The 17,515-nt window shown below is 38.6% G+C and overlaps 1 protein-coding gene across 2 annotated transcripts in view; it reads right to left on the reverse strand.

Annotated features, from left to right (window-relative positions):
• Positions 1–17,515, reverse strand: part of TPR (translocated promoter region, nuclear basket protein) — a 71,917-nt gene that overhangs the window by 45,553 nt on the left and 8,849 nt on the right. For both annotated transcript variants that reach the window (XM_048862573.2, XM_048862572.2), the window contains exons 6-19: positions 17,269–17,433; positions 16,332–16,424; positions 14,294–14,374; positions 11,684–11,771; positions 11,012–11,152; positions 10,198–10,289; positions 7,884–8,081; positions 7,144–7,251; positions 6,278–6,504; positions 2,583–2,746; positions 2,176–2,315; positions 1,935–2,083; positions 759–921; positions 74–208 (exon numbers count right to left, since the gene is read on the reverse strand). In XM_048862573.2, coding sequence (XP_048718530.2) covers positions 74–208; positions 759–921; positions 1,935–2,083; positions 2,176–2,315; positions 2,583–2,746; positions 6,278–6,504; positions 7,144–7,251; positions 7,884–8,081; positions 10,198–10,289; positions 11,012–11,152; positions 11,684–11,771; positions 14,294–14,374; positions 16,332–16,424; positions 17,269–17,433 — 1,944 coding nt within the window. The remainder of the gene's footprint in view (positions 1–73; positions 209–758; positions 922–1,934; positions 2,084–2,175; positions 2,316–2,582; positions 2,747–6,277; positions 6,505–7,143; positions 7,252–7,883; positions 8,082–10,197; positions 10,290–11,011; positions 11,153–11,683; positions 11,772–14,293; positions 14,375–16,331; positions 16,425–17,268; positions 17,434–17,515) is intronic.

Below are 17,515 nucleotides of genomic sequence, written 5' to 3' on the forward strand. Positions count from 1 at the left end.
TTATCAATTGAAAAGACTGTCTCCCGTTCACATGGTTTTTGCTTCCAACAAAAAAGATGGCATTTGATTATACCTGAATAGTTCGCAGATTAGTAAGCAGTAAATTTTGTCCCCTTTGCTCAGCTAATAAAGATTCTCGCTGCTGGGTCAGACGAACTTCAGCCATCTTCAAGATATCCTTCTCTTTTTTCAAGTTCTCTGCTCTCACCTTTAAAAGAGCAAATTACAAATGAAAATTTAGCATCTTAACAGCAAATCTGTGCATTAGTTAATTTGGGCAAAATTTACCTACTGTATAACTTCTTGAAAAAACAAACATTATAAACAGTCAAGTACTCTTCTAAATGTAACCAGGCTTAAATTTCTGAAGTTTAACAATCTAAGTAAATAAGTTTTAGAATTACAAAACTTTAGCTAGCCGACTAACATTAAGCAAAAGCTTCACTCTATTCATCAGTAAAAAAAACAACAGCCCTTAGAACAGTTTACTGAGTCTCTAAGTATTTGTGATGGTCAACAAAATATCTCACACACATGTTCCAACATGGACATGATTTTAACAGCCAGTGTTTTCACAAGACATGAAGTTTTAAGAGATTTAGTACTAGATACTACTGAATTCCGAAATTTCAGGTGGTGTGAAGCACTGGTTCAAATTCTAACAGTTTTCAAGACAATGGAATACAAATTTACTGTGTCACTATACTAAATTTGAAGTGTGTACGAATACAGATTGCATGAAAATGTTGTACAATCACCTCTGCCATAGCCAGCTTTTCATTAGCTCCCCTTAAGTCCTGGGTCATGGTATTAATTATCTGTTCCTGTTTTTGAGTTGTTGCTGTGAGCTTTTGCGTTCTCTCCTGAAGAGATGTTATTTCTCGACGATATCCCTCAACATTGTCCTGCAGCATCTCATAACTTTAAATGGAACAAACAAAAAAAAGTATTTTATATTCCTGAGTTAAATGACTTACACTGAATTACAAGGAGGGTGCATACACTCACATGAACATGCTATGTTTACATGTACCAGTTTGAAGCATGATTTACAGAGATATTAGCCTTGTAAAAGATTAACTGAATTGGAAAAGTAAATGCAAATTAAATAGCTTTCTCTAAAGTGCTGGTCTATTTCTTATCAAGTTTCTGAATATGTTGAATATTTGAGTTAATATCGTGCAAGTAGAAAAGGAGTACTTGTGGCACCTTAGAGACTAACCAATTTATTTGAGCATAAGCTTTCGTGAGCTACAACTCACTTCATCGGATGCAAGTTCAGGAAAGCTTATGCTCAAAGAAATTGGTTAGTCTCTAAGGTGCCACAAGTACTCCTTTTCTTTTTGCGAATACAGACTAACACGGCTGTTACTCTGAAATCTATCATGCAAGTATGGCTAGTTCTTAAATAACGACCAATTAACAAAGCTAAACAGACTTCTCTTCCACTGACAGGCTAGTTGACTATTCTATTCAATACTAGTTGAAGCTCCTCTGGCTTTAAAAACATAAAGTTTCTCTCTCTCTCTCTTTGGCTTTAACCCAGAAAGTTGTATTTCAAATAAAGGATCCAAAGTTTCATGTTTGGGTTGTTCCCTTGTTGGATTTCTTGGTTTTTATTTTTAAATAAAGAATTTATTAGGGGTTCCCACTTTGGATTAAGTAACACTGGCACTTTTTTTTTTTTTTTTTGAGTAGCAACATGCTATCCATTTTGGGCTTTTTGCGGAATTATAAAGTAGCAATGTAACAATGCACCTAAATTTGCCTGTGTGGCAACTGCCTTCTCACTCAATTGGAAACATGGGTATTTTATTAGCAGTTCATATCAACAAACATGCTATATAGTCTAACACCAAGCAATTAGCTTGTTTTCTCACATGTAAGACAAGAAAATGGAGTTCTATTTGGAAATGTAATAAACACCAAATTACCGTTTGGAGGCAAATTCAAGTTGGGTGGACATCTTAGCATTCTGTGACCGCAAGTCTGTGACTTGCTCCTGAAGTTTTTCATTTTGTTCATTTAGCAGCTTGTCATTCTCTGCCTTTTCTTTTCTGTAGTTCTCAAAAACTTCCCGCAGCTACAGTAAGCATTAAGGAACAATCATTAAGAAGATTACATGGTGAAAAAAACAAATTATTTGAAATGTTTACTGAAAAAAATACAGTTTACCTGTTTAAGTGCAGCCTTAGCCTCTACTGCTTCTACTGACTCAGTCATTGACACTGGAGCAGGAGTTGACATGGCCTGAGGCATACTTGAACGTTTTGGGGTTGATGTAAAAGAAATTTCCTCTGGCAACATACTTGAAGCTTTATAAAAATAAAAACTACATTTTAAAACCACCAAATATACAAACAGAAGATTGAATCTCAGTCACTTGGGAAGGCTAGGAGTTCTTAGAGCAAAAAACTTATATATTTCATATTTTCCATATGCCATCTAACGATAAACACTGAACAACACAGACCAACTAAAAAAAGGTTCCAATCCTCTCTATGCATCATTTTAGAAAGCTATCAACTACTGTGAAGTTGTTTGACATGTGGAAACTTATGAGTTGCTAACACAAGCCTAACCTTGCACTGGAATGACAACTCCAGTTGTCTGAGCTAACAGTACACGGTACATATCACGCTGACGAACTATAGAGTCTACAAGCTGCATCTGAACATGACGTGCTTCACGCAGTTTCTCTAACTCATGGATGGCTTCCTCAAGTTGACTCTGCAGCTCAGAAATTCTGAAACAGAGAAAAGACAGGATTTTGTTTTCTTTTTAACTGTATTTAGACAGCAATTATTATTAGCCATGATGGCATTTTTACAGAAGCATTTAAACTATTTAATCACAATAGGCCTTCAAAACTGTTTAGTCCATCCTTGGAACTTTAATTAGTATCACTGGGAGTTCTGAGCAAAGATACATGGACTGGACAAGGCCCTTGGACTTGAACAATTTTTCTTTTAAAAAGTGAGCAAACATGACTGCCTGGCTTAGTCAGAGTCACATATTGGCAGATGTCCTATTGCTCATCTTATTTGAGCTCTCAGTTGTTTTAAATTTTGGGTATAATTACAGTACCTTGTTAAACTGACAACATAGAAACATGCAATCCATTTAGCAAATACAAAATATGTCCCGCTATGCCACTGATTAATCTGACAGGGGAAATGGAGATTCCCTTCTCTTAAGATGGGGGAGGGCTATATTCCAGTCAATTGGCTGGGTGCCCCTTCCCACATATATTGACAGGCGATAAATTGGATAATACAAAGAAATAAATTCCTGCACTTGGAGCTGCGGGGGTCTGTGCCTGCTGATGGTCCATGTCCTCAAAATGTCTCGTGGCCCTCAATCAGCTAACCCTGATGGGCTGCATGTGGCCCACAGGCCACAGGTTGCCCACCACTGCTCTAGGCTTTGGCTGATTGGCATTGGTCCCCATATCATGGACCCGCTTAAGAGATGGGATTTTTTCACCTTCCATGAGCATCCACTATGTGTAGGCCACAGGTTTGGAGGTTTTGCTATTATTTAGGTTTTCTTCACATAGTTTCAAAGCACCTGTAACTTTATGGAGGCAAGAGACAGATTTGAAGACGGTTGGCAGTTTTTCAAAGAGACATTATTAAGGGCATAAGAGGAAACTATCCCACTGCGTAGGAAAGATAGGAAGTATGGCAAGAGACCACCTTGGCTTAACCAGGAGACCACCCTGTCTTAACCAGGAAATACAAGAAAGTCCTACAAAAAGTGGAAAATATGTCAAATTACAAAGGATGAATATAAACAAATAGCGCAAGTATGCAGGGACAAAATTAGAAAGGCCAAGGCACAAAACGAGATCAAAGTAGCTAGAGACATAAAGGATAACAATAAAACATTCTACAAATACATTAGAAGCAAGAGGAAAACCAAGGACAAAGTAGGCCCATTACTCAATGACGGGGGAAAAACAATAAAAGAAAATGTAGAAATGGCAGAGGTGCTTAATGACTTCTTTGTTTTGGTTTTCACTAAGAAGGTTGGTGGTGATTGGACATCTAACATAGTGAATGTCAGTGAAAATGAGGAAGGATCAGAGGCTAAAATAGGGAAAGAAGAAGTTAAAAATTACTGAGACACTTTAGATGTCTTCCAGTCCCCAGGGCCTGATTAAATCCATCCTACAGGGTACTAAAGGAGCTGACTGAAGTGATAGCTGACCCATTAGCAATTATCTTTGAAAGTCATGGAAAACAGGAGAGATTCCAGAAGACTGGAAAAGGGCATATTTTGTGCCAATCTATAAAAAGGGAAATAAGAACAACCCGGGGAATTACAGACTGGTCAGCTTAACTTCAGTACCCGGAAAGATAATGAAGCAAATAATTAAGCAATCAATTTGCAAACATCTAGAAAACAACAAGGTGATAAGTAACAGTCAGCATGGATTTGTCAAGGACAAATCCTGTCATACCAACCTGATAGCCTTCTTTGACAGGGTAACAAATCTTGTGGATGGGGGGGAAAGCGGTAGACATGGTATATCTTGACTTGATTAACATTTTGATACTGTCTCGCATGACCTCATAAACAAACTAGGGAAATGCAATCTAGATGGAACTACTATAAGGTGGGTGCAAAACTGGTTGGAAAACCATTCCCAGAGTAGTTATCAGTGGTTCACAGTCATGCTGGAAGGGCATAATGAGTGGAGTCCCGCAGGGTTCAGTTTTCAGTCCAGTTCTGTTCAACATCTTCATCAATGATTTAGATCGGCGTAACCAACCTGTGGCTCTGGAGCCACATGTGGCTCTTCAGAAGTTAATATGCGGCTCCTTGTATAGGCACTGACTTCAGAGCTGGAGCTACAGGTGCCAATTTTCCAATATGCCGGGGGGTTCTCACTGCTCAACCCCTGGCTCTGCCACAGACCCTGCCCTCACTCCACCCCTTCCTGCTCCCTCCCCTGAGCCTGCATTGCCCTCGCTCCTCCTCCCCTGCCCCACATCACGAAAAAGCTGATCGGGAGGTGCGAGGAGGGAAGGGGAGGCACTCATCAGTGGAGCTGCTGGTGGGTGGGAGGCACTGGGAGCGGGGTGGGGGAGCTGATAGGGGGCTGCTGATGTATTACTATGGCTCTTTGGTAGATTGGTCAATTCTGGCTCCTTCTCAGGCTCAGGTTGGCCACCCCTGATTTAGGTAATGGCATACAGAGTACCCTTATAAAGTTTGCAGACAATACCAAGCTGGGAGGAGTGGAAAATGCTTTGGAGACTGGGATTATAATTCAAAATGATCTGGACAAACTAGAGAAATGGTCTGAAGTAAATAGGATTAAATTCAATAAGGACAAATGCAAAGTACTCCACTTAACAAGGAACAATCAGTTCCACACACAAAATGGGAAATGACTGCCCCGGAGTACTGCGGAAAGGGATCTGGGGGTTATAGTGGACCACAAGCTAAATATGAGTCAACAGCGTAACGCTGTTGCAAAAAAAGCGAACATCATTCTGGGGTATATTAACAGGAATGTTGTAGGCAAGACATGAGAAGTAATTCTTCTGCTAACTCTGCACTGACTAGGCCTCAACTGGAGTATTGTATCCAGTCCTGGGTGCTACATTTCAGGAAAGATGTGGACAAACTGGAGAAAGTCCAGAGAAGAGCTATAAAAATTATTAAAGGTTAGAAAACATGACCTATGAGGGAAGATTGAAAAAACTGGGTTTGTTTAGTCTGGAAAAGAGAAGACAGAGGGGACATGATAACAGTTTTCAAGTACATAAAAGATTATTACAAGGAGGAGGGAGAAAACTTGTTCTTAACAATGGGCTTAAATTGCAGCAAGGGAGGCTTAGGTTGAACATTAGGAAAAACTTCTTAATTGTCAGGGTAGTTAAGCACTGGAATAAATTGCCTAGGGAGGTTGTGGAATCTCCATCGTTGGATATTTTTAAGAGCAGGTTAGACCAACAACTGTCAGGAATGGTCTAGATCAGGAGTTCTCAACAAATTTTTTGGCGGCCTCAGTGCAATTTTTCCTAAAACACTTAATTAACTTTAGGAAAAACAAACCAATTTTAAAAACCTGATTTTAAAAACCTTCCAATGATGGGAATTTCACAACCTCCCTTGGAAGCTTATTCCAGAGTTTAACTATCATTATAGTTAGAAAGTTTTTCCTAGTAACTGACCTAAATCTACCTTGCTGCAGATTAAGCCCTTTATTTTCATGTCATGTTACTGGCAAGTATGAAAACTTTGCTGAAGGAGAAACGTTTACCTAGATGAAGTTGTTTCTTGTTCCTCCCTTTCTCTAGCCTCCCCAAGCTCCCGAAGAGCCACCAAGAGACGCTGATTCTGCTGCTGAAGTTCCTCAATATTTCTGTAGGAGACGAGATGCTGGGATATTACTTCAGAAGAGCTACTGATGTCAGCAGAGCTCACTTCTTCATCACGAATTACATGATTGCCTCTGGCTTCCTCAAGTTCCATTAAAAGCACTCTCACCTGAAAAAGAACATTCAGAGGTTATAAAACTGTAACTTACATTTGGTTTTAAAAATGTATTTTTACAGACAAACTGTTTAGAAGCAAAACACATGAAAGTTCTGTATTTTCTAACTTTCTATAAAGTATTCTGTCTAGAATTAAAATTGAATAGCAGAGTTTTCTTTACAAATATGAATTAAATTTCACTAAAGCCCTTTGAGGTTAGTAGGAGTTATCCTCATTTTACAGTGAGATAGAGGTTCAGTCCTTTGTCCAACGCTACAGAATCCATGTTAGAGATAGAGCTTGAACTCAGGTATTCCTGGTTCACAATCCTGTGCTCCGATCAGTTGACCTTCCACTCCCACACAAACAAAATCCAATTCATATTGGAATTTTCCATGTCAGACATGCATCATGTTCTCCCAAAGATGACTTCAACTTTTGATAATTTGGACTTAATCTAATTTTATAAGCAGAAACGGAAATAGTACACTGCCCCAGGGAAATGCTTTTAAGGACATCAGCAACATCAGAGGTGTACTTCACAACGTCGATCTCAGAATGTAGAATACAGCAACTGATCACTGAGTTAACAAGAGTGAGAGCACTCCAGTACTGTATTAGGAAAAAGAAATGAGTAATATTTGTTCTAACCTGCTGTGAAAGGTCTTTCACTTGTATTTCCAGTCTTTGGTTCTCTCTTTCCAGTACAGAAGCATGCTTATTGGCTTTATCAGTGTCCTCTTGCAAACGCTGAATTTCCTATAAAAAAAACCCAAATGAACTTTTATATAAAACATCTACAAACTCAGAATTGATTAACACTTCCTGCTACAGTGATCATGCCAAATATGGTGAAATAACTAGTAAAAAAATACAGCTTTTGTGCCTCAAGGCAACCAAGTATTTGTTTTCTCATTTGAGACTAGAGTCTGAGTGTCTTTTTCCACAATCAAAATGAAAAGAAACCAAATCATTACTTTTGCAAATTATATTTTAATTAGTTTTTGTAACGCCACACACTAAAATTATAGGATGAGATTCTTCAAAGCTGCCTAAAGGATTTGGAAACCCAATTTCCATGATAATTAATTGAAATTGGAAATCTAAATCCTATGTTGCTTAGTTACTCATTAATTCCCTGTTTTGGTACCCCCTTGCAAATTAAGATCAAATATGTAAAGCCTCTGTTATAAATTTGTTTTCTTCTCACAGAAGGTCATAAGACTACAGGTAAACACACCGTTCTAGAACTGCAACAGAGATCATGAACAATCTTGTCCATAACCACTCAAGAACTGGAAAACACAAAACAGTTTCTTTTGCACAACACATCATTTAGTAGAATCCATTCACTTATGTTTACAAATTTATTTTTTAATATCCACACTGACCTTCATAGCTTGTTCAAGCTTAGCAGACAAACTGGCTACAGCTTTTTGTGACCGTTCATACTCTTCACGTTGCCGTTTTAAAATTGGTGCTTTGGCTTCCACTTCCTGTACTATTTCATCTAAATACTTATTAATTCTCTTATTTTCCAGCTTCTCCAGAAGTAGCTGATCCTGTGTTTCCACGTACGCATTGTAAAGCTGTGTCAAGAAAACATGTTTTTTTAAAAGTGTAACCAGTCACCTCAAAACACACTTATTTAATGATTACTATTTCACACATTTGATATACATGTTTTACATCACGTTCTGTAACACATTTTATATTCAGGTAATCTTTTCAACTGCATTCACTGAGTTGAATAACTAATTGGTTTAAGCTTTATATTAGTTTATGATGCAAATATTCTGTGATGTTATCGTCCCTATTGTTAAATATTTGCCATTTTTCAAGTTCTAGTGTAACTACAGCAATGTAATTCTACACAAAATGAAAAAGGGCAAATCTTAAATATGTTCTAACTAGATATTTGACATAGATCAAAATTCATAGATGGCAGATCAAGCAATAAAAACCTTAGCAATACCAAGTTTAGCAGCAAACAAAAGTTTCATTTTGGAACCAATATCTTCAGTGGTTGGAGAAAAGGAAAGAACGAGAAAAGAAAGATGAAAAAATATATCATACAACTAAATCCATTCTTCCTACAAAAGTACAATTAGTTCCATCATAGAGAACACTTTAAAGTTCAGTGTATTTTGACACATTCTGAGCATCCCTTATGACGGTGACAGAAGGAAAAGCTCTACTGTAAAAAGCTGGTGTGCACAAATAAAACGATGACCAGATTCATATGTGATTGGATATGACATTTTCAGGACTGAAGAAACACTCTCTCTTTTTATGTTTCAAAAAAACCCTTGACATTACTGCTTTTTTAAACTCACTAAGACCCTGATCCAGCAAAACACTTTAGCACGTGTTTAACTTTAAGGATGTGAGTAAACCCATTGACTGAGATCACGTGATTGTAACCCTAAGAGCATCCCAGGAGCCAAGGGGCTCCCTGGTACCTAACAGTTAGTCTCAGCAGGCCTGACTGGGTAAGTGTACCCCAACTCACTGTGATCACAGTCCGTATCTAATTGGTGTCATGTGAGGTATCATATGCGAACTGGTAACATGATGGTCATTAACAATATTGTGCAGGGTGATATATGAAAAATTGTAAATTTGTGATGGAAATATGCTCTGAAAATGTGCTTGGCAGGTAGGGTTTAAGGCACAAAGGAATGTGATTCCACCTGCTTGAATGGTGTTGCCAATGTAAATTGAGCAAGGAGAGGCAACTGAAGTATATTCACACAAAAGGTAAACAAAGCAACCGACTAGCAATTGGGGTAGATAAGCCATGATGGGGGGGAGGAGACTGCAAAAATTAACATGGCATCAGTTTCCTGAGCTGCAAGGAAGGTTTCCTAACTTTGAAAACAAAGATAAACTTTGAGGATATGAGAAAAAGAGAAAGCCATTTTGGCATCTTTCACCTGAGGAGATAAAGAAACCAGACTCTGGGTTCTATGTTGGGTCCTGGCTTGAGACTGGCCAGCTATCCTGGAAGAATGACTGTGGTGAAAAAACTACTTTGAATGAAAAAGATTCTAGTCTGTTAAGTTAGATTTTAGTCTTAGAAGCATATTTTTACCTTTGTTCGTTTGTAACCATTACTATCTCAATTCCTCCTACTTGGCACCACTTAAATATCTACTCTTTGTTAATAAACTTAATCTTGTATTATTACACAACCATATGAGTGCAGCATTTCAAATTGAAGAGTAAAATACTTAGCCAAACTAATAGGCTGGTGCTGTGTACTGTCTCTTAAAGGAGCAGTGAACTTGATACGGTTTGTGAGTGCTACAGTGAGAGGAGCTGAGTAGTACAAAAGAGACTGTTCTGTGGAGACTCAGGACCGGAAGAGTCTTGGTGTCATCCTGCAAGGGGTAACCAGGCTGGTGGAAGTCAGGGTAAGGTCACTATGCTGTAAGCAAGCTGATGGTGTCAGCACTCTGAGCCAAAGCCGCAGAGCACAGAAGCACCCAGGGTTTAGGGCAGGCAGTAAACACAACCCTTACTGTTCTGAGTGAACCTCCAAAGTGTAACAGAGATGAAGTGCTTTGATGGATTAGGGCCAGGGACATCTGAGTAAATACTTTGTATCCATGTTGTTAATGTTGTAAGAAAGATTTTAGTCAAAGGCCCAAATAGATAAATGGATTTTGAGTCATGAATTTATAATAAACTAACTCTACCTACCTCGGTTAACTTCATTCCAGGTTTTACCACTTTAGCTACTGCTGCAGCAGTAGGAGACATGGCTGTCAGCTCTTCCTCAGACAGTATGGCTCCTGGATGAGTTAAAACCCCAAAACATATGTCAAATCATACATAAAATAGAGAGAAAGTATTCCACAGATGCTTACATCTTATTTCTAGTACACAAATACTATGCACATACGCTCAAAGACAAACACACATACTGTACACAGACAACAATCATTACAATAAGGTGTTATGAACCTTCTCAAAAATAACGACTAGGAAAAAATTCCATGTGGTTCTAAAATCTTAGAAATTAGAAATAAAATACCCCTAATTCTAGTGCAAAATTGTTCTTTATAATATATTCTATAGAGCTTTGTCCAATCTAGTTATAAGTGTTCAAACAATCTCATTGTCAGACTCTTGAGTCTCCAATCACAAAACGTAAACATACAATTTAAATAGCAGGGATGCCCCTGAAATGCAACGGCGGGCAGAGCTCAACTGTGCCAAACTACAAGTGACACTCTAGGAGAGTGAAAGAAGAAGAAAAAAAAGTGCTGCCTTCCAAGTTTTATAAAATTAAAACAAAATACAACAGTAACTGGTTCTCTCTGGTATTTGGACTCTAGCAGATATATTTAGATTGATCTCTGCTACATAATATTGTCCCTAGATAGTATCATATGTTTTAAGATGAAGATTCAGTGCACTTACTTGGTTTAGAAATTGCAATGCAAAAACCCTTTTTGAAAATTATTTCATACATAAAATCTGGCACTTATGAACAGTTCAAATGTTATCCTACCTTTACGTTTTGTAGCGGAAAGTAAATCATTAGCATTCTCCAGTTCTTTCTCTAACTTGCTAATCTTCTCTCTCAGTTCTTTTTCCATTGCAGTTTTAGACTCCTCCACCTCAGCCAAATGATCCTCTGTTGCTTTGTTAGCTAAAATTACATATAATTTTTTTTCTCTCTTTAAAGAGAGTGAAGTATACAAAAGTATCTTTAAAAAGGTTTCTTAAATGTCCTCTGAGAAGGACATTAAATCATTCAGCTTAGAAAGAAAGCATAAACTGGTGTTCTGCTGAATACAGAAGAGGGCTAAAAATTAAACAGCAAGATTAGGACAAGCCAATCTAAAATAATGAGAATGACAAGATGATACAGGTCAAATTTCTTTAAAGACCTTCTGCAGAAATTATATCTTCTCAAAATCACAATAACAATAACACTACAATACAAGTACATTCAGATATCATAGGAATGTACGAAGATATTTTTTAAAGTTATAAAATAACTATTACAAGACAATTCAACATGACATTTTAACAACATTTCCCACAGATGAATATTGAAAAAATTTCCTTCATAACTGCCATTGTTTTGGGGGTGTTTTTACTCAGAAACCGTTTAACTAAACAGGAACAGAAAACAAAACCATTAAAAACTATGCAGCTCTTACAAGTAGCTTCTCACCTTCACCTGCTTCTTGCAAGAGTTTGTGCAGCTCCTCTACTGCTCGTGTCAGCTCATTGCTCTTTGCCTCTGAATCATCCGCAGCACTCTAAATACAAGTGTATTATTTCATCTTTTGTTATTGAACAGTTACAAATAAGGTAGCTCCTCAGAGGAATCAACAAGATGTTGGTATAAATATGTAACACACACCAAGGTATTACTCTAATTGGAAACAGTTGTCCCTGAGTGTAAGTCCCAACAATACTGTAATGAAGGGTCTTGAAATTCAGGTGCTAACTCCCCATTTTAGAGGGAAATGGTCAGTTGTTGACATAACCAAAGTTATTTAACATGTTTGCATGGCTGTATTTCAGCAGTATTTTTAGGGGGCCGGCTTTGTATAAAAAAATCAAATTTATAAACTTTTTCTAAAGTATGAGGTTTCGTTCTTAGATATAAATGTTTTTGGCAAGTTAGTATTTATACTATACTTTTCACTTGAATAGCTCATTCTTTTGAGGATCTCAGTGTGATTTGCTGTACAAACAATAGAATTACTGCTTTGTAACACTCCTGTGAAAAGACATTATCCTCCATTTTAAAGGGAGAGCAAGTTCTTAAAAATCTCTTAAAAATCTCCAATGATGGAGATTCTACAACCTCCCTAGACAATTTATTCCAGTGCTTAACCACCCTGATAGTTAAGAAGCTTTTCCTAATATCCAACCTAAATTACAGCAAGGGCAGTTTAAGCCCATTGCTTCTTGTCCTATCCTCAGGGGTTAAAGAGAATAATTTTTCTCCCTCCCCATTGTAACAACCTTTTATGAACTTGAAAACTTATGTCCCCTCTCAGTCATCTCTTCTTTACACTAAACAAACCACATCGTTCCTGAAATGTGGCACCCAGAACTGGACATAATACTCTAGTTGAGGCCTAATCAATGTGGAGTACAGTGGAAGAATTACTTCTCATGTCTTGAATACAACACTCCTGCTAATACATCCCAGAATTATGTTTGCTTTTTGGCAACAGTTGATGACCGCTTTCCCCCCATCCACAAGGCTTGTTATCCTGTCAAAGAAAGCTATTAGGTTGGTTTGACACAATTTGTTCTTGACAAATCCATGCTGACTTTACTTATCACCTTATTATCCTCTAGGTGTTTGGAAATTAATTGTTTAATTATTTGCTCCATTATCATTCCAGGTACTGAAGTTAAACTGACTGGTCTCTAATTCCTCGGGGTTGACATTATTTCCCTTTTTATAGATTGACACTATATTTGCCCCTTTCCAGTCCTCTGGAATCTCTCCCAACTTTCATGACTTTTTGAAGATAATTGCTAATGGGTCAGATACCTCCTCAGTCAGCTCCTTGACTAATTACATGTGTAGGATGGTAGTCCAGTAGATTACAAAAAGGTAAGATTTTAAATGCAGTGTGAAATATAACACCATCATTACCACCACCTACAAAGTTAGGGTCTTTTCAGGCATTTGGCCACATCAGCTGCCCAACCCTGATGAGGTTCAACAAGGACAAGTGCAGAGTTCTGCACTTAGGACGGAAGAATCCAATGCACCGCTACAAACTAGGGACCGAATGGCTAGGCAGCAGTTCTGCAGAGAAGGACCTAGGGGTGACAGTGGACGAGAAGCTGGATATGAGTCAACAGTGTGCCCTTGTTGCCAAGAAGGCCAATGGCATTTTGGGGTGTATAAGTAGGGGCATTGCCAGCAGATCGAGGGACGTGATCGTTCCCCTCTATTCGACACTGGTGAGGCCTCATCAGGAGTACTGTGTCCAGTTTTGGGCCCCACACTACAAGAAGGATGTGGAGAAATTGGAGAGAGTCCAGCGAAGGGCAACAAAAATGATTAGGGGACTGGAACACATGACTTATGAGGAGAGGCTGAGGGAACTGGGATTGTTTAGTCTACAGAAGAGAAGAATGAGGGGGGATTTGATAGCTGCTTTTAACTACCTGAAAGATGGATCCAAAGAGGATGGATCTAGACTATTCTCAGTGATAGCAGATGACAGGACAAGGAGTAATGGTCTCAAGTTGCAGTGGGGGAGGTTTAGGTTGGATATTAGGAAAAACTTTTTCACTAGGAGGGTGGTGAAACACTGGAATGCGTTACCTCGGGAGGTGGTGGAATTCCCTTCCTTAGAAGTTTTTAAGGTCAGGCTTGACAAAGCCCTGGCTGGGATGATTTAGTTGAGATTGGTCCTGCTCTCGGCAGGGGGTTGGACTAGATGGCCTCCAGAGGTCCCTTCCAACTCTGTTATTCTATGAACCCAAGCTTATTCTTCCATATCCTTCTTTCAACATGTCAGAGCAAATCTATGCATAGTGTCCTAATGCTGTCTATGAAGCTTTTGAGAGATCTGTTCCTTTTAGTGAAAATGCATGTGATAAAAATCACTATCCTATTGGCCAGAAGAAACTAAACAGGACTTTGGAGGATTATGGAAGAGAACCATCCTCCCATCTCACATTAACACTTTATATAGGCAGAAACATAGCTCTGGGAAAATAGCCTGACCTGTATCACACTCCAAACCCTGGATCTACTTCCATATAATTCTAATATGAATGTATCCAACATCCCCAAACTTACCTTGTACAAGTTAGATAACTTTATGTGGGCATTTAGTTCATTATGGAATCTTTCTTCCATACCAGCTTGCTGTTCTTTTGCCTGATGAATAAAAAAACATGAATTCATAGCACTGGTTCTGTTTCAACTGAATTGCAAGCCACTGAGGTGGCAAAGTTTGCAGACAATATTAAATTACTCAAGACAGTTAAGTCTAAAGCTGACGGCAAAGAGTTACAAAGGGATCTCACGAAACTGGGTGACGGGACAACAAAATGGCAAACAAAATTCAGTGTTGGTTAAGTGCAAAGTAATGCACACTGGCAAACAATCCCAATTGAATCCAAATGATGGATTCTAAATTAGTTATTAGTTATTGCCGCTCAAGAAAGATCTTAGAGTCATTGTGGCTAGTTCTCTGACAACGTCTTCTCAATGTGCAGCAACAGTCAAAAAAGCTAAAAGAACAGCAGGAACCATTAGGAAAGGAATAAAATAAAAGCAGAAAATATAAGGGCACTATATAAATTTACGGTATGCCTACAACTTGAATACTGTTCTGGCTGTCCCATTTCAAGAAAGGTATATTAGAACAGGAAGAGGTACAGAGAAGGGCAACAAAAACGATAAAGGGGATGGAACAACTTCCACATGAGGAGAGATTAAAAAGATGGACTGTGCATCTTAGAGAAGCAACAATGACTGGGGGGATATGATAGAAGTCTATAAAATCATGACTGGTGTGGAGAAAGTAAATAAGGACATAACACAGGAACCAAGGGTCACCCAATGAAATTAATAAGCAGCAAGTTTTAAAAAAACATGTAGGTATTCACACAATACACAGTCAGCCTGTAGAACTTGTTGCCAGGGGATGTTGTGAAGGCCAAAAGTATAACTGGATTAAAAAAAAATTTAGATAAATTGATGAAAGATAGGTCCACCAATGGCTCTTGGCCAAGATGGTCAGCAGTGCAACCCCACATTCTGGGTTTCCCTTAACCTCTGACTGCCAGAAACAAGGACTGCACAACAGGGGATGGATCACTAAATAATTCCCCGGTTCTGTTCATTTTCTCTGAAGAACTGGCACTGGCCACTGTCGGAAGACAGGATACTGGGATAGATGGACCATTTGTCTGACTCAGCATGGCAGTTCTTATGTTCAAAGTGAGGTTTTTATAAGTTTAAGAATTATACTGTGGCTGTTAGAATACACAGAAGTTCAAAAACAAAATGTTTCCTCAGATATACAGTAGTACAGACCAAATAATGTGGAAAAGGGCAAGCTACTAAATGAGATTTTTTTTCCCCATCAGAAGTCTGACTTTTTTCTAGAACCAGCCAATTTTAATTTACTTTTGAGAAAACATGATTCCTCACATAAATGATACATACAAATGAAAAAGCAAAATTCAGGCTGTGGCACAAACCATTAAAAGAACACTTTTACATTTCTTTATCAATGTTTCAATCATATGTGTTATTGGCTTATTACAAAAGAATCAAGAGACCTAGTTTGTTCTACATTTCTTTTCCAGGTTTCAGAGTAGCAGCCGTGTTAGTCTGTATTCGCAAAAAGAAAAGGAGTACTAGTTTTACTCTTTGCACTTCTCTCAGCATGGAGAATGAAAATATGCCAGTCAATTTCATTTTTAGGCTTTCATACACTTCCAAAAGCTGCAACATTTGAGTGGCGAATATTAGTTCAAAAAAAAAAAAATTATATGGAACTTTTATAAAAGTTGGAGGCTGGAAGCTGTTGGCCCTAAGTAAAAGCTTTCTTAAACTTCTATCCTCTTCCCACCCACCTTTGCTCAAAGAAAGAGAGTAGTAAGTTAAAACTAATACTCTCCTCCTAACCGAGTCCTTCCTGCTTTGCCTGGACACTGCAGCCTGCAATGTAAACTCCCTCCCCTCTATAGATTGGCAATCCCAACAATACCTTAGTACAGTGGGGCAGATTAGGGTAGTACTGTATTTAATTTTTCTAGTTAAAATACGGAAGCTATCTTAAATGCTGCCACACTAGATTACAGTTTAGAAAAGGTTTTCTTACCTCCTTCAATTTAGTCAAAAGATCTTCCACATGTTTCTGTAAATTTTCATTTGACAATTTTAAGCTGTTTACCTGCTCCTCCATTCTGGAAACCTGTGTGAACAACAGATATTAAACACCAGAGCGCTGCAGCTGGGAGCTGGCGGAGTGGAGCAGGATGGGGCCGGGCTGCTCTGCTTCCGCCGCTGCCGGTGAGTGTGGAGGGGATCCCTTCCCCCAAGCAACACGGCTGGGGAAGTAAAGCGGGAGGCTCCCAGCCCCCCGCTATTCCACTGGGCCACTCTGGGACTGCGCCCCTCCCCCCCTACAGCTCCTGCCTCCCAGACCCTGGCAGGGGGGAGCCCCTGACTGCCCCTGAGACCCTCTGCCCCGGCCCAGCCCGGCACCCTTAACACGCTGCTCAGAGCAACATGTCAGAGCTTGACTGTGTTGTACGCAAACCCGCATTATATCAGGTCGCGTTATATAGGGGAGACGTGTATTTTAAATAACAAACAAACATTCTTTTTAGCAACAAATTGTATTTCTGTGTATTTTCCATTAGCACTGTTGTATTACACCTTGTACTTTCCGCTACTTCTAATTTATCATCACTAATCTTACAAAAATAATCTTCATTTGCTTTACCTTACTTTAGATGTCCATACCAATATATTCATTCCCTGCAAACTATAAGGGACCAAAGCACATAACGGAAAAAAAGCACAATTCCCTACCTTAAAACATAACATCACCCAAAACTTCGAGAATGTACATTACATTTCCCCTTTACACGGAAGTCAATCCATAGTGAAGAGTGTCAGTGCTTTAAAAATTCCTCACTCAAGTAGTCAAGGGGTATAGACTCCAGATAATTGTTACCGTATCTTTACTAAATTTTGTTTTCTTTTTCAAAATTACTTGGAAAAAATATTTTTATTACTATTTACTACTTTACCTCTTCTTTCTTGTTCTCCAGACTACATTTAAGCTCCAGGATTTCATTTCCCTTTTCCCTGGCAATAAGCAGGAGTTCATCTGTTTTGGCTTTCAACTCAGTGTGCAGCCAAGTGTTCTGATTCTGTAATAATTCCTTTTCTTGCTCCAACCTTTTCTCACGATACTAAAAATAAAATTGTGAAAGACAGCATGGTAAAACTAAATAAATTAGCACTTGTAACAAGACTACTTTCTGTGCAATACTT

The sequence above is a fragment of the Caretta caretta genome, chromosome 8, assembly GCF_965140235.1.
Source record: "Caretta caretta isolate rCarCar2 chromosome 8, rCarCar1.hap1, whole genome shotgun sequence".
NCBI classification, from domain to species: Eukaryota; Metazoa; Chordata; order Testudines; family Cheloniidae; genus Caretta; species Caretta caretta.